Source organism: Hemiscyllium ocellatum, chromosome 22, assembly GCF_020745735.1.
Source record: "Hemiscyllium ocellatum isolate sHemOce1 chromosome 22, sHemOce1.pat.X.cur, whole genome shotgun sequence".
In the NCBI taxonomy this organism is placed as follows: domain Eukaryota; kingdom Metazoa; phylum Chordata; class Chondrichthyes; order Orectolobiformes; family Hemiscylliidae; genus Hemiscyllium; species Hemiscyllium ocellatum.
Window position 1 is genome coordinate 26,509,519 of NC_083422.1, and position 27,033 is coordinate 26,536,551.

The 27,033-nt window shown below is 38.1% G+C and overlaps 1 protein-coding gene across 1 annotated transcript; it reads right to left on the minus strand.

Moving 5' to 3' along the window:
- Positions 1 to 141: 141 nt before the first annotated feature.
- On the minus strand, positions 142 to 24,269 carry glrx3 (glutaredoxin 3). The gene is made up of 11 exons (XM_060842419.1): positions 24,167 to 24,269; positions 17,352 to 17,460; positions 14,440 to 14,514; positions 12,977 to 13,148; positions 7,663 to 7,835; positions 6,585 to 6,646; positions 6,349 to 6,406; positions 5,855 to 5,907; positions 5,722 to 5,761; positions 3,096 to 3,188; positions 142 to 430 (listed from the first exon to the last, which is right to left on the minus strand). The coding sequence occupies exons 1-11, from the start codon at positions 24,229 to 24,231 to the stop codon at positions 374 to 376; spliced, it is 957 nt and encodes a 318-aa protein (XP_060698402.1). The 5' UTR covers positions 24,232 to 24,269; the 3' UTR covers positions 142 to 373.
- Positions 24,270 to 27,033: the final 2,764 nt, after the last annotated feature.

Here is a 27,033-nt window from a genome sequence, read left to right on the forward strand (position 1 = left end):
ATGTAAATATATTGACGGTAAGTTACTTGAATTCTGCACAACATAAAGTTAGACCTTTTACTGATAATTATTTCAGCAGATTGTGCTCGAAGTGGTGAACATTCCATATATTCACTGTGCAATAAAAAGTCACACCACATATAATAGTAATGTTTTATTATAATAAAAGAGGTATAATATTTTACTGTTCTAACTTATTTGCATTTTGCTCACTTTGTGCTACCATGTTATTCATGAATTACCGAAGCAAGAAAACATCAAAATGATTTATATTCACTATTATGTTACCTGACTTTAGACCACATTATTGCCAACAAACATTTTTTAAAATTGACATATTATGTATGACGGTGGTTGTGCATTTTGTAAAATTCTAACTAGCATTTTCTCCTTTTAAGGCTGAAAGAAGCTCTCCACTTTTTTCCAATTCCTGTAAAACAAAGTTGTATATTTATTGCATTTCCTCAGAATCAACTATGTCAAAAGATATTAATATTTATGAAAACATGCCATTCAACTGCACTTTCCAAGCTCTATTTTCCTCTATCTTTCCACATCTTTTGCCCAGTTCAATTACATTCATGAAAATATTAATAAGACTCTATACTGTGGTATTTGCATCCACCATTACCCATTAATTCAGATGCTAGAAAAATGAATCCTAGATTTAAAAAAGGCACAAAAACATCAATACCATCTCTATTGTAAGGATAATAATTCAACCTTAACTATAAAATTATTAACATTTTCATGGAAAAAAAAAGGTCTTAGATTTGGTTCCCCCAATTCTATTTGGAATTACTGCCACATCAATTAGGATGCACTGTATTCACGCTTTAAGTATATTATTTTTTAAATGAAAATTGGTATCCAAGATACTTATTGCAATGTGCTGCAAAATAATTCAGCATCTTATACACAATGCCCCATGCACTTCTGCCAATAAAGGGTTTACTGTGATAATTTTTTGTTTGCATGTACCATCCACTTATGCTGTCATATATGGAACAGAATCTAAAACAATACCACGTGGTACTCCTAGTACTTATGCAGAACATGTATGTTAATTGATATAAGTCAGAGTAGTGGATACACCATTATGTGCAATTTTGGCTCTCCTGAAAGTTCAATTTCCAGATGGTTACACTTTTTCTTTGAGTCAATTCTTCTTTAATGTTCTGCCCATTCCCCAACTAAACATGCTATTAACTTGATCATTAAATATCAATTTTACTGCAAAAGTGAGAAGTCAATTCAAACCATTGTACAAATAAGACTTATAACCCTCGAAGCAACTCAAGAATTTGGCTCAAGTAATTGAGCTTTTGAGTACAATAACGAATCACCCAGGCTTCTTTCACAACAAGTTTACAAACTCTACCACCAAGGACAAGGACAGAAGATGCACCTGTAACACCACCTACAAGCTCCCTTCCGAGCCACATTTCAAACTGGAACTATACTGCTGCTGTTCCCTCACTGTGGGTGGCTCAAAATCCTGGAATTTTCTTCCTAACACTGAGCACCTACACCCCAAATGGCAGCAGCAACTCAAGGCAGCAGTTCACTATCACTTTAGAAGTCAGCAACAAATGCTAGCTCTGGCCAAGATAGTCCACATCGAACGAACGAAAGAAAATCAACTCCCCCACCCCCCATCACTGTTTTGCTGATTCTTCTGCTCAACATCTATCATCCTCTAGCAGTCACAGTCTGAATTATTTTGCTGTGCAATGTTACTACTTTAGCTTATCCATGCCATTCAAATGGCACAATACTGGCCCAGATCTTCCAAATGCAAGCTGGCCCCAGCAACAAGGTACCTTTAACTATGTGCTACTGGACTCCTCTGTAGTCCCGATGCACCTGGAAGCTTAAACTTCTGAGAAGCAAGTTACCCACTAGCTGGAAGCTTTCAAAAAAAAATCTCCAATTCCTAAAGTAACTTTAAAACTTCACCCTTCACCTCACACCCCTCCCCCCAAACCATAGTCTTGATACACTTGACCATCCCAACCAGTTATCAAAACTCTCCTCCTTCCACTGTCTTCTGCCAACATATATACATATTCACAAACATGCCACTACTATCAATCCCTGACCAATATCACCACCCAGCTCACCAATTTATTACCTGCCCTTAACAATATGCCATCATACTTCATCACCAACCTACGTGCCAATTTACCCATACCCTATTACACTAGCTGCTGTCATTCCTGCTCTTGGAATGATCAGGTCCATAATCTTGATCCTTTCAGTTTTTCAGGAAAGAGACTTTTCCCATCTTTTTGCAGCCTCATCATAACTAAGACATTATCAATTGGCCTTGCTGTAAGGCCCCGATTACTGTCAAAACTCTTGGTCTCAATACCTTCTTTAGCTCCAGACAGGATTTTCACAACTCAACTGCAAAGCAATTTTCAAAAACCTTAATGTTCTGCTTGGTGAACTTACTCCCACAACAACAGCTCTTAACTCCCTATGAGATATAAATAATCACTGGCCGCTAATTGATTCAGTTTTTCATTTTTTGAACATAGCATTTTGATGAATGTGTTGTTCAACTTACTTTTTACTCTAACCAAGCTGCAAAGATGCCAGCCTACAGCTCCTTCCTACTACTAAGTTGAAATTAACAGTAATATTGTACTGTCAGATTCTAACTTACTCTTTCAGGGACTCCATACAAACTTCATCCCTCAGATTAATGATATTCCTGCTAGCTATTTGTAATTACAAATATGCTTATAAAATTTATCCTCAGTGGCAAGGGTACATGGTCATTGTTTTCATTTTCAGAAAAGACATTAAGTCTACCCTCTCAAATTGATGGAAATAAGCCAAAGTTTACATATCAACTAAAAACCAATGTCCTTTTTTATTCTACTCCTGTCTGTGACATGTCCTATATTACAAAATGTCTGCCTGTGTTTCTAACAGAACACATTGGAACATTGCAAAGATGCTATGCCATTGCAAAGTTCTTCCTTGCTTACTTTGAAGGAAAAGTGTTTTTTTTCCTCAGACATTAAAACAAGAGATATTGCTGGGAAGCATTTCTTACTTTATATTTAACGATATGCTAAAGTTACCTTCACAATATCAAGCCCACCAATAAGTTCACCATTCACGTATAATTGTGGGTACGTTGGCCAGTCGGAAAATGTTTTTAATCCCTGTCTCACCTATGAAAAATACATGTGTACATGAATTCAAGTTAAGATCAACAAGTAATTGGCACTCCAATACACAAAAGTGAAACATTCAGCTTTATCATTAAGCAGTTAGCTATCCTGATTTTTCAACTATTGATTGGCTGCCAGAAGAATGACTTCACGCAGTGACATTTTACACTTTAGGTCAGATTTTCGCATAACACAAGACTTACAATCCAAAGGAAACAAGTATCTTAGTTTTGAAAATAAAGTGGCAAAAACCCAAAATGGGAATTTGATTTTTTAAAGTATGTTCTTAAGACAGAACTGCAGGCTTCAGCATATTTTTAAATCCTCTTGATTACAAAAACAAATTTTACATTATTTGCTGCAAAGCCCCTTTTGAAGTTTCATACAGTTTAGTGCTTTTCTCCGATGACTGAGCCTCACATACCTGAAGCTCAACTTCAAAAAAAGAGGCACCTGGTTTTGGTTTTAATTAACTTTCAGATTTGTGTTTATTGTAACAAAGTCATGAAATCCTACTAAAAACATTTTATTAGAAGCTTCACAAATCAAGAAGGTTACTGTCCAGCTCATATATATTCAAATCTTGATTAATGGACGAGTCAAAAGGTTATGGGTATTTGTCAGCAAGGTGGCGTTTAAACTGCATCAGATCAGCCACGATCCTATCACATGGTGAAGCAAACTCTCTGGGCCAGTGGTCGTCTATTGATCAGTTTGCACGTTATGTATGTTGATAAATCACGAGAATAGTTGAAACTTTATGGAAGCAATTTCAAGTTAAATATTACATATTCCAAAACAATTGTTTTGGAATATCATACAAGATGCTTCTTTTACAGGCCACAAAATAAAACAAACCTTTGCCCTAAACAACTTTATTTGGTACACACTTGTGTTACCCAATTGAGGTTTTTAATTTGACATTTAATGAACTCATGATGAACTCATACTGTGGAGATGGCAATGTCCACAGTAATTAGATTGTAAAAATAATGGATGGCAAGAATAATAGGATCAAAGAGGGGGAAACGCGCATGGATAGATCAAAAACATCCAAGTTTGTTTTCTAGCAGGGCCTGTGGCAGACAGAAAACACATACCATGGAGCATAAGTGGAGGAGCTCCAAGATTCTATGGCAAACAATAGACATAGTTCAGATATCGGAGGGAAAGAGACAAAGAAGTTGGATTTACAGTGGCTACATCTAACTCTGCTTTCAAAATTGTAGCCACTGGATCATTATCATATCCTTGCCATATTTAACAAACAATGATTGAGGAGACGCTGTTGAAGTTTAGCTTTATTAATTGATCGATCACTAATTATATTTCCAGTAAAATGGCATAATCTTCATAACACATTTAGATTTCAGTTTTATGCTCACCAAGATGTTACTTGCTTTTTGCCACATGTCTAGGATGTGAAAATGATAATGCCATTTACTTCCTGACACCTAGTGGCTTTGCACAAACATTGCAGAGTGACTGCAAAACATAATACAAGATAGCTTCTACACCCAATGTTACTGCAGTAGGTTTTTGAACAGTACAAATGTCAATCATATCACTGCCTAAAAGCACAGCAGGTGATACAGATAAATGCTGACATTGTTAAAATAAGTTTCTGTTGAAAAGACAGACAGAAGCTCCCATTTCACTGAAATGGGACGCTGCACTCATTAATCGTTTACTTTGTAATGAGGTTCAATTCATAGGTCTTACAGCATCCTAGAGGAGATGTGGAATGCTAGTAAGAGTATAGGGAATTTTGGTCATTGCACACTATTATTCAACTGTTGCTTTACATAATAAATGGGATCATTTTCCATATCAATGCAGGAGGCAGGGAGGCTTAGCTGAAACTAGATTATTGTGCGTAGTTTTGGGCCCCATATCTCATGAAGGACATACTGGTCCTGAAGTGTGTTCAGAGGTGGTTCATAAGAATGGTCTCAGGAATGAAAAACTTAACATATGAGGAATGTTTGAGGACTCTGCCTATACTTGGAGTTTAGAAGTATTGGGGGGTGGGGGAGGAGTGATTGAATTGAAACATACAGAATACTGAACAGAGTAGATTTTGGGAAGATGTTTCCATTGGTAGGAGATACTAGGACCCAAAAGGGCACAGCCTTAGAGTAAAGGGGAGACCTTTTAGAATGGAGACAAGGAGAAACATTTTCAGCCAGAGAGTGGTGAATCTATGGAATTCATTGCCACAGAAGGCTGTGGCGGCCAGGTCGTTCAGCATATTTGAAACTCAGATAGATAGGTTTGGAGTATCAAGTGGATCAAGGATAACGGGGAGAAAGTGGGAGAATGGAGTTGAGAAACTCAATCAGCCATGACTGAATGGCAGAGCAGATTCAATGAGCTGCATGGCCTAATTTCTGCTCCAGTGTCTTATGGTCTTGTCCTGTGCTTCCACAAAACAGGAGCATTCCAATCAGAGGGGAACACAGAACTTAGCAAGAACACATTCACATTCACAATTGTTCACTTCACATACAATAGCTTAAAACACAGAACTTACTTCTTCATCTTCCAAAATGTCAAACGTTTCATACTCAACTCTATTAAGAAAGTAAAATGTTAAATTCCAATTTAAACCAGAATAAATTATAAATTTCATAAAATTACTTTGTAGTCCAAATGTGGATACATACCCAGTTTCATTCAATATTCCCACAATAGTGCGGCTGAATCCACATTTTGCCAACTGGAATAAAATTACAAAATAACATTGGCAACTGTGACAAGGGTCATGTTCTTAAATGTTTCCTCTTTAAATGTTTGTTCAGCACACAAATAAGCTGCTGAAACAAACCTCATATTGGTTCCTACCAGACAGGAGAGAACCCTAAGAATTGTAAGCAGCAAGTTAACAGTAGCACCTTCACCTAACCAGACATTAAAGAACACTGGAGCTAAAACATGGCCTTAAAAAGGAGAAGAACAAATCAATAAGCATTGATTTCTTTTGATTATTTCATGGTAGCAAGTTGCATATACTTCGATTTCGTCATGGTTAATTCAGGTCTCACATACGCCAACATTGTCAACTGTTAGTTGAGATAGTCTCTACATTCATACATAAAAATTTTGTATGATATAAATCACTATTTGAATTCATGTTGTTCATTAATAAAAGTATACTTACTGCTTTGTTTCCTTTCATAAACAGGACGACTTTTGACTTATTAATCAGTGTTTTCAACCTAAAAATACAAAGATGCTAAATACAAAATGTTGTGGAGTGTAGCTATGAAGTTGTGTACACATTTACATCCAAACATTTTAATCAAAACAGGAGGCAAGGTTACATCAGCTGTGGTGATGGTATTTCTTGCTGCATAAAATACATCAAATCCACTGCAGTAACAAGTATTAGCTTACCTATCTTCCAGTCCCATTTCCTTGTGACAAGTTTTTTCCAGTTCACCAGTCTCAGCTAGCTCCTAGGAGAGAATTTGGGAATTAATATTGACATGCAAAAAGCAAACAAATAAATGTTACTGTTAAGCTTTGGTTTAAAGTAACTTTTAAGGATATCAATTCAGCATATTGCATCACGGACAAAAGATAATGCGAGCTTAATTAGACACTACATTAGCAAAGTTCGGAAGCATTTAATCAGATCTATTGGATATAGGTTGACTGCAAACTCACCCGTGAAATACTTTGTTTCATTCAGTTACGGTTTTCTGAAATAACAGCTACAGTTTGTTTTAAACTTTTTACAGTAATTGACCATATATGGACCACCCTTGTGACTTTTACAGTTCTCTTATGGCATCATGCTATAACTTGTGAATTTCAATGCAAGTTGAACTTCAGTGGGTAGCTTATGTCCCATAAAGTTATTAAATGGCTATGCTGAATATACCATCAGGGTTCCATTTTTAATTAGACCCTGTCCACTGTCAAAAACAAGGATTACCTTCTTTTTAGATAACAATCATCCATGCTTCATTGCACATATCTGGCAAAAATTACCTTACGAAACAGCTGATGAAATAAGTTTTTTAGAAAGTTATAGTTACGTTTCCTGTATGGTTTTGTCAAAATATTTAATTTTTAGTGAAGAATTTCAGAAATGAAGAACACACTCCATTTTTTGGCTAATTATTCTTCAGCCACATGGCTGGACTTCATCTTAGAGGAGAAAGTGAGGTCTGCAGATGCTGGAGATCAGAGCTGAAAATGTGTTGCTGGAAAAGCGCAGCAAGCCAGGCAGCATCCAAGGAGGAGAATCGACGTTTCGGGCATAAGCCCTTCTTCAGCTTATGCCCGAAATGTCGAGTCTCCTGCTCCTTGGATGCTGCCTGACCTGCTGTGCTTTTCCAGCAATACATTTTCAGCTCTGGACTTCATCTTATCCAAACTACTGGGATAAGCCATTCTGCCTTGCTTTCAGTAATAAAGCTGCAATGCATATATTTTCTCCACAGGACACAAATACTACAGAACCAACCTTTACAATATCAAGTCCTCCAACCAGTTCGCCATTCACATACAGTTGAGGATATGTAGGCCAGTTAGAATAAACTTTTAGGCCCTGACGCACATCTTCATCAGAAAGAATATCAAAACTACAAAAACGAATATTATGCTCATTGAGAATTTCCACAATCTTCTTGCTGAAGCCTGTCAAATAAAACAAGATACAGCAGATTACTTTTGATGCAGTTTTGAGAAATTTCAGGCCCAATTTTTGCAGCAGGAACATTTGCAGCATTACTAATATAAAGACGTTAAATCTGATGTTATTTCGGATTAGGAGCCTTGCAGTTGCACAGGGATTGCACCCACTAAAGTTGGCCCAACAATATATAATGAGGGATCGAGACGGTCAACTGATCATAATGGACTTACCGCTTGCATTTCTCAAAGAGAAACAAGCAATTTTTTTTTAATATAAATTTAAGATACAGGACATTTTCCAAACCCACACTTGGGTCCTGCAGGAGCTTTCTGCCATGTTACCCTCCAAACTTACACAGAACTCCCTGCAGATGAAGTAGTGAGGACTTTGGACTAAAGAAACTCTTACTTCACACAAGGCACCCTGAAAACTATAAAGAAATGCTGTGCTCTGGCATTCTTGGGTCGTGGCTTATTTTAGGATTTACTTTCCCGCTGGAGTCACAGAAGGGGAAAATATGCTGGAAGGTTCCCAGGTTTTCAGGGTATGGTAGGTACTAGTTAAACATACTCCATTAACTAACCATTAAAAGGGTTAAGTATTTTCAATTAACATCACAAGGTCCATTTTAAAAATCACTCCTGTCAGGCCATGTGACCTAATCAGTACCATTTTGGAACAGCATCGCTCGGTCATTGACCCTTTCTCTTGCTGGTGAATTTTCATTGTATGGCCTCTGTCACTTCCTAACTTATCTTTAGCAGGTTCTTGCAGTAACCAAACTGCTCATTCCTCACAACTCCGTACTCAACCTGGACTGCTGTTTAAGTAAAGTCCCAAGTCCCAGTTCAGATCAGATCGCCAAGGTTGTGACCATATAGGCCTCAACTGCACAGAATGGTCTAAGATGTGGCTTTACAAATAAGCGCGAGAGCAGCACCAGAATCTCAACTATACAGTGAAGCATAGTGGAAACATACACAGCAGACAATAATATTCAGCTAAGTAAACCCATTCCTGGTTTCACGCAGAGTATGCAGTTTAACAAAATATATATTTAATATCCCCAGCTTGGCACTTCTGCACCACTGAAACTTGCACTTTCATTCTCCCAGGGATTCAACTTTGGACCAGATCTCGATCCTGAACCTGCATTCCTGTTCGAGAGGCTAGTGAAAGAGAGTGTTGAAACTAGGAGGTTCGATAAAAGAGTGAGTCTAGGAGTGACAGAGACTGCAAGTAGGAGACTCAGAAGATAAGCAGGAGAATCTAGAAGATGGAGGGTGGGTGAAGAAAGATCTACAGTAACTAGAAGGGTCAGAACAACATCTGCAGCGAGCAAGAAGTTAGGACTTGTGGCAAGCTGAAAGTTACTATACTATTTTTTTTAAAAAACATTTGTACATACATTCCTAAATTAGTAAATGAAGGATCAATAAAAACATTTCAACATACAAGGTATATTTCTCTTTAGATAAAAGTCAAGCAGAACCTTACTACAGTTTTATATTGATTCTAATGGAAAAAAAATCAGATTTGCTTAAAGTTGCTTCACTTATGAGTCATGAATTTCAGGAAAGTAACTACAACTTTAAGTGAAGACATGCAGGGTATCAATTTTAAAAACAAAAGACATAAAAATGCCACACAATCAAAAATAATTAGAGCAAGGAAAAGAAATAGTTTTCTTAATTCAGCAACAAGAAACAACAAAAATATACTTCCAAATCAGGTTGGATTGTACCTTGGTGAAAATCTGTCAGGTGCTGGTATTTTCAAGTCTGCTGCCCTGTTCCTCCTACGTGTTAAAGGTCACGGGCTTGTAAGGTGCTGATGGAGGAGCTTCAGTGTATTGTTGCAGTGCATTTTGTATATACCTGCCGCTCTCCAACCATCACGGAGGGAGTGAACATTTAATTGGGTTGAAAGGGTGCCATCAAAGAAGCTACATTGTCCTGTAGCTGCGGGTGTTGTCAGAGATGCACAAACAGACAAGCTGAGAGAATTCCAAAACACTCTGATTTATGTCTTGGAGGAGGTCAGACTCTGCAGAGTCAGGTGGTGAGTTAATTACCTCAGAATTCACAGCCTGTTATAGCCAAAGTATTTATATTGCTGGTCAATGATTAGCCCCAAAATGCTGACAATAGGGAATTCAGTAATAGCAATACCAGTAAATACCTAGGGGAAATGGTTGTACACTCGTGTTGGAGATGGGCATTACACTGGACTTGAGGGACACAAATGATACAGTCTAAGTGTGAATGTTATTGAGGGCTTGCTGCATATGGACATCACTACTTCTGTATCGGAGGAATTGTGAATGCACACTGTACAGAACCAATTATCAGTGAACATCCCTATTTCTGACCTTATATGAGAGCAGTTCATTGATAAAGCAGTGATTTTGGTTGGGCCTGGGGCAGTGACCAGCAGAATTTGTGTAGCGATACGCTGGGTCTGAGATGACTGGCCTTCACCAACCACAGCCATCTTCTTTTCTGCTAGGTATGACTCTAACCAGTGGAGAGTTTTCCATGATTCCCATTGCCTTCAATTTTGTAGAAAATAAACCTTAATACAAAATAACAGTAAAACATATTTTTTGGATGTTTCTTCAAGGAAAATGAGTACGTTTAAAATTAATAATGTATTTTACCATCTTGACATATACCCACACCTTTCAGAACACAAAGTCTCGTTCTGTACAGTAACCAATGACTGTTTAAAAAAAACTTAAAGAAACCATAAATTCATTTTTTTAAAAAATCAACTTTAAAATTAACAAACACAAACTAATTTGATCAACACAACAGCCATAAAAGGCTTTTTGTGAATCATTACCAAATTGGCACAAGGGTTGCAATGCCGTACATGGAATAGGTTGAAAATTGATATGTCTGTCCTTTAGGGAAGGAAGGTTGCCAAATCATATTTAGGGCATGAAGGCATGTGCATGGTTCCTATAGAAATGTATTTTTTCCTTCCAAAAATGTTTTGATAGACCTTTGTTTATCTCACTATCTTTCCTGAAACAACTTTGAAGTGACAGAATAAAAGCTTGAATGCATTTAATTAAGATAATGAGCAATTGTTTGACTACAGACTTAAGCAGCCACAGGGAAAGGACATAAAACCCTAAAATTGAAATATACACCATTTTGTTAACTATTTGAATTAGAAAAGTGAGGAGTTAATTGGGGAATCCAGAACTAGAGGGCATAGGTTTAGGGCGAGAGGGGAAAGTTATAAGCGAGACCTACGGGGCAACGTTTTCACAAGAGGGTGGTATGTATATGGAATGAGCTGCCAGAGGAAGTGATGGAGGCTGGTACAATTACAACATTTAAGAGGCATTATGATGGGTATATGAATAGGAAGTGTTTGGAGGGTAATGGGCCGGGTGCTGGCAGATGGAACTAGATTGGGTTGGGATATCTGGTCGGCATGGACGAGTTGGACCAAAGGGTCTGTTTCCATGCTGTACATCTCTATAACTCTAATTCATTCTCTTAGACCAATGCAAACTTCAAAAGAAAAACAAGGAGCTGTCTCAATAGACTACACACACAAAATGACAACCTAGATTAGCAAATACAGCCAATGTAAACAGGCAAAATAAATTTCAGCAGAATAGTTTATATTTACGTTTAGTAAATATCAACAGTGGTTTGGTTAGCCCTTGAAGAAGATGATTGTGGGTTGAAGCCAATTCCAGGACTGGAGCATAGCACTTACGGTTGAAACCAGTATAGTACTGATGACAATACAGTACATGCAGAGGGGTTGCCTTTCAAATGAGATGCCAAACCGAGGCCCCATTTGTCATCTTAAGTAAAAGATCCCGTGATACTATTTTGAAGAGCAGCAGCAACAGCGGAGAAGATAGATCTGATAATGGCACATTACTGTCTGCCAGGTTTGCTGTGTGCAAATTGAATGCTGCGTTTCCCACATTAAAAAGTGACTACACTGCAACTGTTCTTTAGTAGCTGCAAAATACTGAGACACCTGGTGGCCATGAGAATTTAAATCAATGAAAATGTTTAGCTTTCTGCATACACAATATATGAAATACTCTTTTGAATGATTAAAATTGAATTGGTAACATTGATCATAATTCTACTTCTGAATAACGTACAGTGACAGCTTTCTATCTCAAGCTTTTAAATGACGAGAAGTTGCAGAGCTCCTAGATATAGAGATATTAAGGTGCCCTAGTGCATAAATTGAAGGTTAGGAACAAGTACAGCAAATAATTGGGAAAGCCAAGAGGATGTTATGTTTTATTAAAGGGGGATTGAATAGAAGGGTAGGGAGGTAATGGTTCAGTTATACAGGGCATTGGTGACACTGCAGTAACGTGGACAGTGCTAGTCACTGTACTTACGGAAACATGTTAATGCCTCGGATGCAGTTGAGAGAAAGCTAATTAGACAAAAACTGGAATGAGCAAACTGCTTTATGGGGAAAGGTTAGACAGGCTATGCCTGTATCCTCTGGAGTTTAGAAAACTCGGAGGGGACTTAGTTGAAACGTAGAAGATCCTAGGGGGACTTGATTGGGTGGATGTGGAAAGGATGTTTCCTATTGAGAGAGAATATAGAGCTCAGGGTTCATCGTTTCAAAATGAAGGATCACCCATTTACAACAGAAAAAAAAGGTGAAAAAAAAAAGCTGATTCCCTTTGGAATTCCCTTCCTCAAAGGCAATGGATGCAAAGGTTGATAGATTCTTGATTATTAAGAGAAGGAAAGATTAATCAGGCATATGCATGAATGTAGAGTCGAGGTTAAAAATCAGATCAGCTATAATCTTATTGAATGAAGGAAAAGCTTGAAGGGCAGAGGGGCCTGCTTTTTATCCTCATTTGCACAACGTATTATACCAAATCAGCACTAGTTAAATTAAATCATTACACTGACAATGATTTTGTAGACGCAAAGAACATTGTCCTTTTTTTAAATTAAAACATAACGATTTTGTGTAGTAAATTCTAAAAGTAATAATTAGAAAACAATTTTATGTCATATACAAGTAAGCAGTTTTTAATCCTACTTTAAATGAAAACATTTCTGGCATTTGAAATAGCAATTATTAATGAAACTCTGCAGCTACATTTTAAAAATTGAATTACTCTTACCACACCGAGGTTCTTGAGGAGTTCCCTTCATAAATAACATACAAGGTGCGGAATTTAGAAGTTTCCTCAATTGTTCATTCAAATCTTGCTTGGTAGTCTCACTGTGCTGCTGCACTTTTTTAGTTAACTCAGGAGCACGGGCACCATCTACTTGAGCAATCTTCTGACAATTCTGGAGCAAACATATTCACTTTGATTAAATCAAAGCCATAACTGGAGCAAAGCAATATTAGGGACTTTGAAAGATGAACACTTAGAACTATACTTCCATCAAGAGAAACTATTTCAACATGAAGTTAGCACAGCCACTACAGTCAGATCATCACTATGTAAACGTCATATGCCACCATTTTAAATGGCTTACAACGCAGTAAAGCATGGAAATGAACAACATTACTAAAAACGCGCTAATTCTGACTTGTTTTTAAACTAAATCAAAAATATAAACTTACAGTTGACATGAAAACACCCAAGAGAAAACAAATTATTGTATCATTATGGGCTCATCAGGACTCAACACTTATCTCAACTACCTGTTTACTTTTTGAATGCTTGACAAGCTGGTGGTATCAGAGATCCAAATTAAATTATTACTCAAAGCAGCATTTATATGGCTTCTGGCATAGGAGAATTATGGGGAATTGCAATTTTTAATTGTGTCACGAGCATTTGGGACTAGCTCAATGATGTAACTTGCTATTCATCATTTTTGTCAGTTCATATGCAGCATCTCCACTTTTTACAACAGCTTTAAAAGTCAGAAGAAACTAACCATGAGTAGGAAAGAGTAGAAACCTCTCATTTTTAAAAACTGGTTCTCAATGAATGACAAACTTCAATGATCACTTAAAACTAACTAAACCAAACAGTTACATGGAAGAAAAAAAAATAAGAACATTTTAGACGACCTTAACTTATTGAAAGTATCTAACTGTTAATCAACATAAATCATTTTTTTTTAAAAAATCATATCACTTATGAATCCTACAACATGTAGAAATCCCTGTACGAGCAACAGGTACAAATTAAGTCTGAACCTTTTGATCCTTGACATGTCTTGAATTTCAAAATCTCAAAGCAAACCAGAGCCTTATCAGCAAAGCCTGCAGATTTTCAAAATACATTCAATAAGAAAATTCCAAAAAATATTTAGAATAAATATTAATCAATTCATCACATTCTTACAAAACGTGTTTGCCAATTGTAAAGTTAGCATACAAATATTTCTTCATTATATGGGGTTAAGTTATTAAACTGAATTTCAAGAAAAATTTCCAAAGATAGACATCACAATAAATTATTTATACTGACACTTTAAGAGTTGTCAAGGTTCTTGTCACTGTAAAATTTAGGCAGCTCAGAAACTGGTTTCTATGGCAACCTAAAAATAGAAACAATCCAACTAGTGTCAAGCTTCTTCAAAAGAGCTCAACATTTTAGATTCTGTAACAGTAAAATCTTACCTTAAAAAACAAGAATGTAGGCACTGAACTAATGTCGTATTTTTCAGATACTTCTGGAACAGATTCAGCTTCAAGCTATAAAAAAATTGTAGGTAAAGATTGTAACAAATGTGGATTTAAACAGCTAACATTCTTCACATATCAGTGACAATATTATACCTGCATGATCTAAACATTTTCACAGAAAATATTTTTTTTTTTAAAAAACAAGCTTCCAAAACAAAATATGCAGTGTGATGGTCACAAAACTTCCAGCTTGCCATGATTTAGACAAATTTCTAGTGATGTTGGAATAGCATTCACATTTCACAGTGCCCAAGGTTGTGAACAGAAATTTGACTGAAAAACATTCAAGTCTAGTAATTTTCACTCATGCACACACGCACTTGGAAGACACAAAGTCTTCACTACTAACTGAAGATAGATTTCTTTGTTTTTAGTAACATGTCCTATTCTGACAAATGCCAAAGGCCTCCACAACACAATAGAAATTTACATTAACAAAGGAGCACAGATTTGGTAGAGGTAGTAGGCGAAGAGGGAAATTGGGGAGAAATATTTTCACCAATTGGCTGGTGAGACTCTGGAACTCGCTACCTGACAGAATCGTCAGCAGTGATTAGCACTGCTGTTAACAGCACCAGGGACTGGGCTCGACTCCGCTCCACCCTTGGGCAAAAGTCTGTGCAATCTCTACAAATTCTTCCAATATTTGTGGGGTTTCCTATGGGTGCTCTGGTTTCCTCCGAGTCCAAAGATGTGCAGGTTTGGTGGACTGGCCATGCTAAATTGCCCAGAGCGTCTTGGGATGTGCAGCTTAGGTGGATTAGCCATTGGAAATGCAGGGTTACAGGAACAGGTAGGGGCTGGGTGGGATGCTCTTCAAGGAGGTCAGTGTAAACTCGACAAGTCAAAATGGCCTGCTTCCACACAATAGGGATCCTATGATGGCTGTCAGAAATTCTCAAAATGTGTAAAAGGAGTAAATAAATGTTTGCTCGCTTTGGTCATAACCATCAGAATTATGGTCGACAAGCTGGAAAATGGGGTTAGTGTTGTCAGATCTTTTTTGACAGCCTCAGACAGAATGGGCTGAATGGCCTCCTTCTACAGTGTAAACAACTATAAATCCATGACACTTGCAAGGTTATATTTATTGACTTTTAATGCCTTTAGGGATGTGCAATCAGTGAATATGTGGTCAGGTGCCGTTCTTTCCAGAAAAGGGTAGAATTTCTCTTCACCAAAGAATTTCTGTGAACCAGTTAAGTTTCAGCAACAATCTGATGCTGACCCACAAATTGCTAGATTCACTCAATTTATCCTGAGGTTGTTACAATAGGTGGTGTAGGTAAATTCACTGCGTCTGTTGTACAGCCAAATAAGAATGACCAACTGCTGAGGGTTCCTTTAATACCATAAAATACAGAAAATAAACAGGCAGTCATAGGTATTCTCAGCACACCATCACAATTCCATCTGTATACAGCATGGATCAGGCAAGATCTCAAAGCTGATTCAAGTCAGCTAAATACATTGAGCCATTCCAGCTAGATAAAGTGATTGAGAAACTTCGAAAGTGAATTGGAATGAGTTCATCACACGATAAAGTCCTATACTATTAGAACTGCAAATTTCTTTACGATTACAACATAAGCCAGCCACAATTTTCTGTGGCCCACCACTATCCATATAAACCCTTCTTTCTATGATTGCATTCAGGACCTTAACAACAAGATGAACATATCTTCCTTTTTTTTCCCTTTCTCAGTCTCCTGAAAATATTATGTTCTGGAGGGGAGGGTGGGGTGGGGAGGGGTGCAGGGGAAATCCCATTTTTGCCAGCTAAAGCACTGTTGGAGCTTGGACTGAAACATTATAGCTCTTCATTCTAATGCCACTATTTTCCTGGCTTTTCATAGGTTTTAAACAAAAAAAAACTTTGCACATTTGCATGTAAATATTCTAACTCCAACTCACTCACATGCTATTGGTATTTCACTAGTTTTAGCTATCCTAACTGCTTAACCCTAGTCACCTCTGCACTCAGATAAGTTTATTATTTGAAGAATTCTTTAAAATCAGAGTCACGTAGAGATCTGCAACACAGAAAAAGACCTTTCGGCCCATTGAGTCAGCACAAATCAAAAAGAACCTAAGGATTCTAATTCCATTTTGCAAGCACTTGGTGCATAGCTTTGCATGCCTTGTCAGCTGACAAGCATTTCTACAGTTTCTTACATCTGGTGGGTTTCATTGTTACAGGCAGTGAATTCCAAATTCCCAGCACGCAAGAAAAAACATTTCTTGCTGATTTGTATGTTCAAAGTTATAACTAGCCAGTCTTTGGAGGGACAGAGGGAGGGAGGGAGGGAGGGAGCTATGATTGAATAATATTGGTTATTTTCTTTGCAACAAAAGGTGCATTAAATGACCTATATCCTTTAGTAGAGGAGGAACAAATACCCAGGAATAAATATTGAAATATTTTACAGGTAGTTTAAAAGAGAAGTGAGAATATTTGTAAGCCAGATCATGAGAGATCTAGAACACAAAAAGTCTGTCAATTGAAGAGGCAAAAATAATCATTACATTTGAAACATATTTAGATATACATCGCATAATCTACAAAAGTTGGCATCAAGAGCTAAAAAGCAGGATTAGCCTATCACAGAATAGATGGGAACTGGCCTCACTCTGTAATGTAAGTTTCAATGATTTCATGAACATAAGTTTATACATACTTTTTCTTAAGTGTTCCATAAGTTATAAATTAATGCTTTATACCAAAAGATTATTATTAGAAAGTGATTAAAATTTAATTTTGTTTATATAAAGGCCCTGTTACTCAAAGTATGCACTTTTTGATAGTTACATTGCAGAAAATTTGGCAGATTAATTGCAAACATTACCTTTACAAATATAACATGTGGATATTCTTTGGCCAGTTCAGTGATGACTTCATTCATATTCATACACTGTTGAGCCCATGATGCCCAAAAATGAACCACGACTAATGACCTAAAGAGAATTTTTAAAATTAAACTTAAGTAACGGTTTTTAAAAAAAAGGCAAGTTTTTATTCATTTACAGTCCTTTGAAAATACACAAATTTGCATACTGAAGAGACTGAAGTCTGACTTTATAGTGAATGAACCAGTTTTCTACCAAATTTATAGCACAACAATCCTGAACATTTTATCCAACCTTAATAACAAGCTTTACCCTAACATTTTGACTTAATAAAATCCAATGATACAATAAACCTGAACATAGTCAGTAATTACAGTTAGTGATTTTTGAGAAGATTTGTAGCTCAGGTTGATGTTAAGTGTCTAAGTTAGCCGCTGAACTTAAAGGTTTGTTTTCAGATGTTTTATCACCATACTCAGTATCATCATCAGCGAGAGTCTCTAGTGAAGCACTGGTCGGATGACCTATCTCTCTATTTGATATTCACTAGTATGCTGACAAAACATCTGAAAAACAAACCTTCAAATAATTACAGTTATGTAATATGGTCAGGATTAATAACCAAGGTAAACGTACTGTGTTGATGACTGTATCTTTGGATTTATCTTCAATGACTACACTTTTTAATATTGCATTCCTGGTCACTTATCATCCTACACTCATTGACCTGCTTTATCTCAGCACAGAGAAAGCCACGACCACAAGCACAGCAGTAGGCCATTCACTGTCCTCAGTCGTTCCACAATTTACTTAGATCGTGACTGACCTGCATCTTAACTAGCTTTATCCAAATTGTTCTGTATCTCAAAGTCAACATTAAATATGTCAATCTCAGATTTCTGGGAGAAATACAGAAAGTTCTGTACTTCTATTACCGTTTGTGCCAGACGTTCAGCCCGACACCTCACCTGAATAGCACACTCTAATGTTAAGGTTAATCTCCCATGTTCTGGACTCATCCAGTAAGAAAATGGTTTCTCGTTATCTACCTTTCCAAATCTTGGAATCATTTTCAAACATCAGCAATTAATCTTATGTCAATTGTCTTCAATCAATTGTTAAGGAAATACAAGTAATCTGTGAACCCCAAACTCAATGTAAATTCTTTTTAGCCTAACTAATGTTCTGATGAATCTGCAACAACCACAAGATCCTATTAAAGCCAATTAATATTCTCTGAGATTCATTCAGCTATGGGCAGTCTATCACTTAAGGTACAGTATATAAGCTACACATAACTGCAGCACCCCTTTTTATTCCAGCCTACTCGAGAAGATGATGAACATACCATAAAACTTTTTACATATATTTTTATGGCTTAGAAAGGGTGGACGGTGGCAAGTTGTTTCCATTAGGTGGGGAGATTAGGACCCCGGGGCATAGCCTTAAAATTACAAGGGGTCAATTTAAAATGGAAACGAGGAAATATGTCTTCAGCCAGAGAGCGGTTGGCCTGTGGAATTCATTACCATGGAGCACAGTGGAGGCCAGGATGTTGGGTGTTTTCAAGGCAGAGATTGATAAATTCTTGATCTCACAATAATTAAGGGCTATGGGGATAGTGCGGGTAAGTGGAATTGAAATGCCCATCCGCCATGATTAAAGGCGGAGTGGACTCGATGGACCGAATGGCCTTGCTTCCACTGCTATGCCTTATGGCCTTATGTATTTATGGTTTTAATGATTATCTGCAGTATTCAAAGGAAGTGGTTTTGTGGTGCAGTGACTGAGTGACTCCCTGCCTGCCTGAGAAAGTCAAGAGTTCAAATCCTACTCCAAGATCTGGGGGCCTCGGAAGGCAAGTGTATAAGAACAAAAGGTTTACTATCGATCTGTCAACTCTTCCAAAATGCCTGTGACCACGTAATAAGAGTGGGAAAGTATCCCAGTCAGCCACACTTGAATTTCAGTGGCATCCCTCAAACTACAGCCTCTGAAGAAAAAAAAAGGTGATGGTGACTTGTTCCAGGAAAAAACTAAGGAAACAGACATCAGCATTTTTTTTAAAAATCTACCTCGTTCCAGGTGTGGGAAAACATGAAAAAGACAATTCAAGGCAAGTTGTGCTTGCCAGTAGATAACTGAACTCAAAAAGGTGGAGGGGAATGAGGACAGAAGAATTTTGAGGGACAAACATGGAACAGAGGGGTAGCAATTAACTTTACTATAGCTTCCATTTTCCCAAAGACAAGATCAAATTCCCAAAGTGCATAATTAAACCAGAGAACTGTAAACTGCTGTAGAATCATTAGTGCAGGTTTTAAAAACGTGGCACTGGAAAAGCACAGCGGGTCAGACAGCATCCAAGGAGGACAATAGTCAATGTTTCAGGCCCTTCTGATGAAGGGCTTATGTCCAAAACATTGACTCTCCTGCTCCTCAGATGCTACCTTACCTGCTGTGCTTTTCCAGGGTCACAATTTTTTGACTCTGCCTCCAGCATCTGCAGTCCTCACTTTCTTTCATTGGAATTCTTAAAAATTAGGTAAAATGGAGACACCAGACTATATGTCAGTGGGGACTAAAATGAGCAGGATGTGGTTTGGGATTGGATACAGGCAAGAGTTTTGGATAAGCTAGATTTTAGAAGCAAGCATAGGAGTGGACGAGAATGTTGAAACCATTGAGCCTGAAGGTGACAAAACCATGGATAAATTTTCAGCAGAAGTTGGGTGAGGGTAGAGACAGTTTAACGACACTACAGAGGTGGAAATAGATGGTCTTTGTGACTGACAGGATATGGAGTCAGCTGCTTAGCTCAAAAGGGTAATAGGCTAAAAGGGTTGCAATAAAACTATTTCAGTACGAGAGACAGTAGCCAGGTGGGGCTGAAATCAGTAACATGGTTACAAAGACCATGACAAGTGTTAAAAGGCTGAGACTTCTCAATGTCTCATAACAGCACATCAACATACTGTTTGGATAGTGTTAAGATCTCTCTTTCATTTTAGAACAGGAGTTAAGAAAATATTCGGGAGCTGGAACTTCACTTTCAGCCCTTCATCTTGTTAACATCATGTTATCAATGTTATAGTTCAGGCTCTTTAGAAATTTCAACCATACTTTCCTGGAACTAAAATTAAGCCAGCACCGATTGTGCTGGTGATCTGTATGACATACACAAAGCTGAACTTTCATGGTCTTTGGTCTCAGGGTCAAACTTAGAGACAGCCCAAAGAATTGATTCAATAACCTGCAAACTTTACTGTACAGAGATAGTTATCAAACAGCCTTAGAACATAATGAAACACCCTCAACACTGATTCCACGCCAGAGGAACTCAGAACACAAAGCTGCAGTACAGGATACTTCCAATGAGGCCATCGGACACAGCAAACTTGTCCCTGTTCATCTTCATGAAAATGACAAAGAATCAATCATCTTTTGGCAATGAAATCATGTTTCAAAGATAAAGTTGGTCAGCCAAGAGAAAAAGATAAGCAACATCAACCATGAAGCACCCGTACAAAGATAAACCAAGGATCTTTCAAAAATGAATAGTGGATCACACTTATCAAAAATTATTAACCAATTGCTCATGCTAAGCTCATCAGAAACTTCTGTGATGCACTAAGATCTATAAATCAGCACGTCAAATCAAAAATCATGAGTAGCAGCAATACCAAGATACTACACATTGACAAGTCACACCTTGACTTCTAGTTAGAGTATGTTGAAACACACTTCAATGCCAAATGCACAATATATGGTAATACCATCAAACACACCCAACAACAACCTGTCATTGCAGAGAATTAGATGAAAGTTCAACTCTGGATGAAGCGGTGACCACCACCATTACCGAGATAAAGAGAAAAGACTCAAGAGATGATGGAATTCCACTGGAAGCTTTGAAGCATGACAATTCCTGATGAAGGGTTCATGCCCAAAACATCAATTCTCCTGCTCCTGGGATGCTGCCTGGCCTGCTGTGCTTTCCTAGCAACACACTCTTGACACTTTCTCCTAACATGACAGTTCTACCCTATATATTAAGCTCTGAAAGACCTGCCATGAACTGGCTGATGTTATCGTCATCTTATATGAAAAAACAAAGGACAAAAATCAGATTGCTCCAACACCATTGAATTACCATCTTTTTTATTACTAGGAGATCATGGTTAAAATGCTTCTCATAGAATCCCGACTGTGTGGAAGCAAAACATTCATCCCATTGGATCCACGTCAATTCTCACAAGAGCACCCCACCCAACCCATGCCTATAACCCCACTTTCCCCATGGTTAATCCAACTAACTTGCACACCCTGAACACTATGGGCAATCAACCTAACCTGCAGATCTTTAAACTGAGGGGGGAAACTGGTACACCTAGAGGTAGCCCACACAGATACAGGGAGAATGTGCAAATTCCACAGAGGGGAGCCCAAGAGTGGAATTTAACCCAGGTACCTGGTGCTATGAGATAGCTGTGCTAATCATTGAGCCACCATGCCAAGTCAGGTTGAAGAAAACTTCCAAGAGAGCGAGTGCAGTATTAGTGGTACCACGACATGGTATTCTCACACAGTCAAGTGCAAGAAAAACGTCAAGAGCAAGATAATGGCCTGTATGTCCCTTTAGTAGATCTCACCAATAGGTCTGATATGTGAGCAGAAGTTTTTGATAAACTTGGAATACTTATCCAAGTTCCTTGGCATAGTAAAGGAGTTGCATGAAAATTAGTATAGATAAAATCAAAAACAGTGACATCTTGAATCCCATTCAAGTCAAAATGGCATGTAGCAGGAGTATGTGCTAGCCCTGATGTTATTCATCATCATGTTGAGCAAAAGAAGATCTTAAGGCAGATGTTTACTTACACTTCTAAACTGACCAAGATCGTTTCCATACCAGTCATCTTAAGACTCATACAAAAACTTCTTTTTGTCAATAAACTGTGATCTCCTGGTCCGTTGTCTGTCCTGCATGCACAATAACACCCTCTTCAAAAAGGAGATACAAGTCTTCAGACTTAAAGTCCATTTGAAGAAAAGTCCACCAACAGCCTACACCCCAAGAAGAATATTGACCAAGCACTGGAACTGAGGAAACGGTGCAGAATGTTGTCAAGCAGTTCACTCATTTCGAAATGTTATCCTGTTTGATGTTATGAGAAACAAGGAGGTGAACAACAGGTTTTCTAAAGCAAGTTGCACATGTGGCAGATTTTGCAATTACATGTGCAGCAACCACAGCCTTACAGTACACTCTAAATCCAAAGTGCTCAAAGCTGTGCTCATCAGTACTCTTCTGTATGATACCAAATCTTGGGTCCATATGCCCTCTAGAACGTTTTCATCAGGGTTGCCTCCAAAGCATCCTCAAAATCCTCTGGTAGGATTACATCACAAACACTGAAATTCTAGAAACATCCAACATCACCAGCAGTGCCATTCTCCTACAAAGACAACTGTCTTCACCAGGTCACATTGTCAAGATCAATGACAGTCAACTGATCAAGATCACGCTATATGGAGATCTGACCAGCAGTAATCAATATAGTGGAGCTCTGTGCAAACATTTAAAGGACATACTGAAGAAGTCCTTTTTTTGTGTACCACATCAACCATAACTAGTGGGAAGCTCAGGTCACAGGACTTGATGCCTAGAGATGCTAAATCAGGTATACTATAGACACTTGAGACTGAATGAATAATGAACATTAATGAGAACAAGGAGGAGAAGGCTAAGTCCAACTGCTTGCCACAGATTTACAAGAAATCCAGTTGGTTATTATAATAGTTGTTTATGTAATCTGTACATAAATCAAATTCAGTTTTAATAGTACTAATATGTTCAGTACATGCTATTTACAAACTAAATGGATTAATTCTTTATGATTGCTTAGGCTGCAAGCAACAGAATGAGCTAACACACACTAAAACATGCTGGTTTTGCAAACTTGCAAAACAAGTTTGCAAAGACCCATCCGAAACCAAATGAGACAATAAACATTGTATTGCCTGCGTTCATTGTTTTAGCAAATTATCCACAACATGCTTTCAGTGATATTATCATACCAGGTCTTGAATTTGAACTCGTTCTATGACTGTTTAAATGTGGACATTTGCCTGCATTAACCTGCCCTCTCAAGATTCCTAAATATAAACTCAAAAGCATCTCGTCATAGTTTCCCTTGTTATTTGCGAATGGTAAGCATCGGGACTACCGTTACTCCTACAGAGAATAAAGCCTGACATAAACTGAATGATGCAACACCCTGTTTGCTCATCGCAATGTCTGTGTAAATACACCTTGACTGGAGATAACGCCCACATAAACAAGTCACCTGCCCGAGTCGGTCGAACGCATTCGGAAGAAATGGAAGGCGGAAAAAAAAACATTATTGTTTGAAAATTCCTGTCAGTTTCTCTACGGCTCATTTGTTTTCAAGTAGAAGACAATGCCACTGTTAATTATACCGAATTAGCTCTCGCTTTTCTTTTCGAATGGCACAATCCCTTTTGCCCCAGACAGCAACAATGTGCTGAGCTCGGTGTGCCTGAGGTTCGCCGCTCCAGTCTCCACTCCTGCCCGGATTTCCCCTTCCCACTGAGAATCCGCCGAGGCTTCCCTCCAGTCTGGAAACACAACAACAGGAGCCCCGCGCCCCTGGGCCTAAGCAACGTGCCTGCACACCGGCCCTTCCACAAATCGGGGACGGACCCCTCTGCCGCTTCCTTTTCCCCGGGAAATGGGCTGCAAGCTTTCCGGGAAACTCTCCCAAGCTTCACCTCTGCAGCCCCAACCTACCTCTTCGCTCTTTCCAGCACCTCCTGGAACTGGGTGGAACTCTCAACCGCCACCACCGCCGCCATGATCACCAGACTGCACTAGTGGCACATCGAATGATCAGCGTGATTGTGGATTGATTAATGATGCCTGTTTGCCCTCCCCATCACCTTTCCTCTTTTAGGCATGCCCCAGCTCCAGTCTGTCACTGAGCACCATTGCAAAGGCTTCCTCACATCATATAGCCTGTTAATCCATTTTTATTTGGGGGTGTGCACTGTTATACCCATTCCCTGACTAAAACTGATTTATTGAAAGGGGTCATTGACAGCATGTGCTAAATACTTATCAGCTTTGATTATAGCAAATGGATGAAATCCCTGTCAAACCATTGCCATTCCAGTTTAAAACCGCTCCAATTGCTTGGGAAAAATATGAGCCGAATTGTAACTAGTGAACCTAATGGTGTAGTGAATCTAAATGGAAGCACTAGCTTTCACAGCACTGCTCCTTCACCAACCACCAGATAAAGGAGCAGCACTCCGAAAGCTAGTGCTTCCAAATAAACCTGTTGGACTGTAACCTGGTGTTGTGTGATTTTTAACTTTGTACCACGCAGTCCAGCACCGGCATCTCCAAATCCTAAATGGAAGATATATTGATATACCATAACTCCTGAGAACACATAAAATATTAAAAAACATATCATCTCAAGACTGATCATATTATCAGAATGACTATTTAAAAATGTAATCATGTTTGATTACAATAGTTTGAAAGTTAAAAGGGTGATATAGCTGGAGATTTTGTGCAATGATTAACTAGAAATGAATGATTGTAACTCGTTGGAAGAGGTGGAATCATTTGGACAGTTTCTGGACTGAAATGGATCATAGGATCTTTGGTAATTTTATTCAGCAGTACCTGAATTGTGAACCACCTGCTAATTACTGAAGTCAGAAGTTCAATGTGTGTTGTAAGTCACATCTTCCTTTCACCTGAAATCAAATGACTACGGAGAAGCAGATAAGCATCAATTTCAAGGTGGTAGAGGGTTTATTACTAGAATTATGAGGAAAATTGCTTCAAGAAGATATTAATGATTGCTGAGCAACCTCCTCTGATCTTACAATTCTGTTTTGCAGACCTGAAGTCAATGAGTAAAGAAGATACCCAAGAAGCTGTAGTCTCCTGAAGTCCTGCTCTCAGAAGACTTCCCTGGAAACTCTGTAGTTTTGGACAGTAATTCTGTCAACCTAGTAAAACCTATGGTCCTGGACTGAAACCAATTCTCTGCAAATTGAATTCAAGTGGAATGGGAATCCAAGCTGGACAACCTACAACTTAATTGACTGGAAATTTTAATGAATGTGAGAAGTTATTGCTTTTTTATTCCTTTGTTTTCAGACTTTTGACCGGAGGAGCATTTTATTTATCCTATTTTGCCTTAAAATCATCATCTCTGCAGAGATGTTTTTTTATATGGTGTGTGTGTGTCGATAAAGAGGATATACTTTTACTTCCAAATCATAGTTTATATATTAATCAATTGTTGCTACTTCTTTTAAGAATAAGTTTTGTTCACAATATTTGGTTATTTGGAGCTAATTAAAAACTGGTTAATGAAATAACTCCATAGAGGTCAGTATCCTGTCCTTAAGATACCCTTTATTTACACACGGACAATCCTTAAGACTGAGCCAGGTCTCAGGCTGAATAGAACGTCTGACATTCCTGTTTATATCTGGCCCCAGGGCTCCCTGATTAGGGCTGTTAACCTGGTCCAATCAGGGAACTCATTCTATGAGAGCCACCTTGCTGATCTCATTACAATCATAAAACCTTTTTTTAATTATTCAGGGATTTGATAATCAGCATATTCATCCATTCACAGTTATAGCTAAGGAAACGTTTGGGATTGACAGTTCGAAATTAATGTGATGAAACGCTAAAGTCTGTCAGGGTAAAGCACGATCTAATTCAAGAACACAATAAAAACTAGGTATTCTCATACATAATGTTACAACACAGTATAAACCCCTTGCTAATTTAAACCTGACACACGGAGAAGCTCACCTCGCACCATAATCTGTTAAATTTCAAGAGGCAAAGGACTATCCCAGAGGTCACTATTTAAAGTAAAAATTAACAATTTTATTCTTTAAGTCCAACAGAGAACAGTAAAACAACAGCTATTTACAACTCCTTACTCTTAAAACTATCTTTTACTTCCCACTCTGGTCTGATATATTCTAAATTTAAGGCAAAGTCAATTTCATACCAGGCATAGTCTTTGAATGTGGCGGGTGCATTCCTCATTCCAAAGGGCATCACTTTGAATTGATATAGCCCATTTGGGGTTACAAATGCAGAAATTTCTTTCACAGTGTCTGATAAAGGTACCTGCCAGTAATCACGCAGTAAATCCAATTTGGTGATGAACTGGCTTATCCAACTTCAATACAGTCCTCCGATCTTGGTATTGGATATGAATCCGACTTTGTAACGGCATTGACCTTCCGATAATGCACACAAGATTGTTGATTTCTGTCCAGTTTGGGAACTAAGACGGTTGGCAAACTCCACTAGCTCTGGTTCAGTTCAATGATATCCTTGTTGAATGTGGCCTCCACCTCCTCTGTCTGGCTTTGGAAGGATTAAGCCAATAGGGGTGTTGTTTTATCAGAACAGCATTCCCTACATCTATTTCATGTACAATACATTCATCCTCCCCATCTGATTCCTGCATATGTCCTCATAACAAATCTTTCAACTACATTCTTTGCTCCTCAAATAGATAGTTCACTAACCTATCACGCTCCTCAAGGAGTTTTTCATTTTTTAACATATTTTGAGGCATATCAAAATCTACAACATCTGGATTTGAT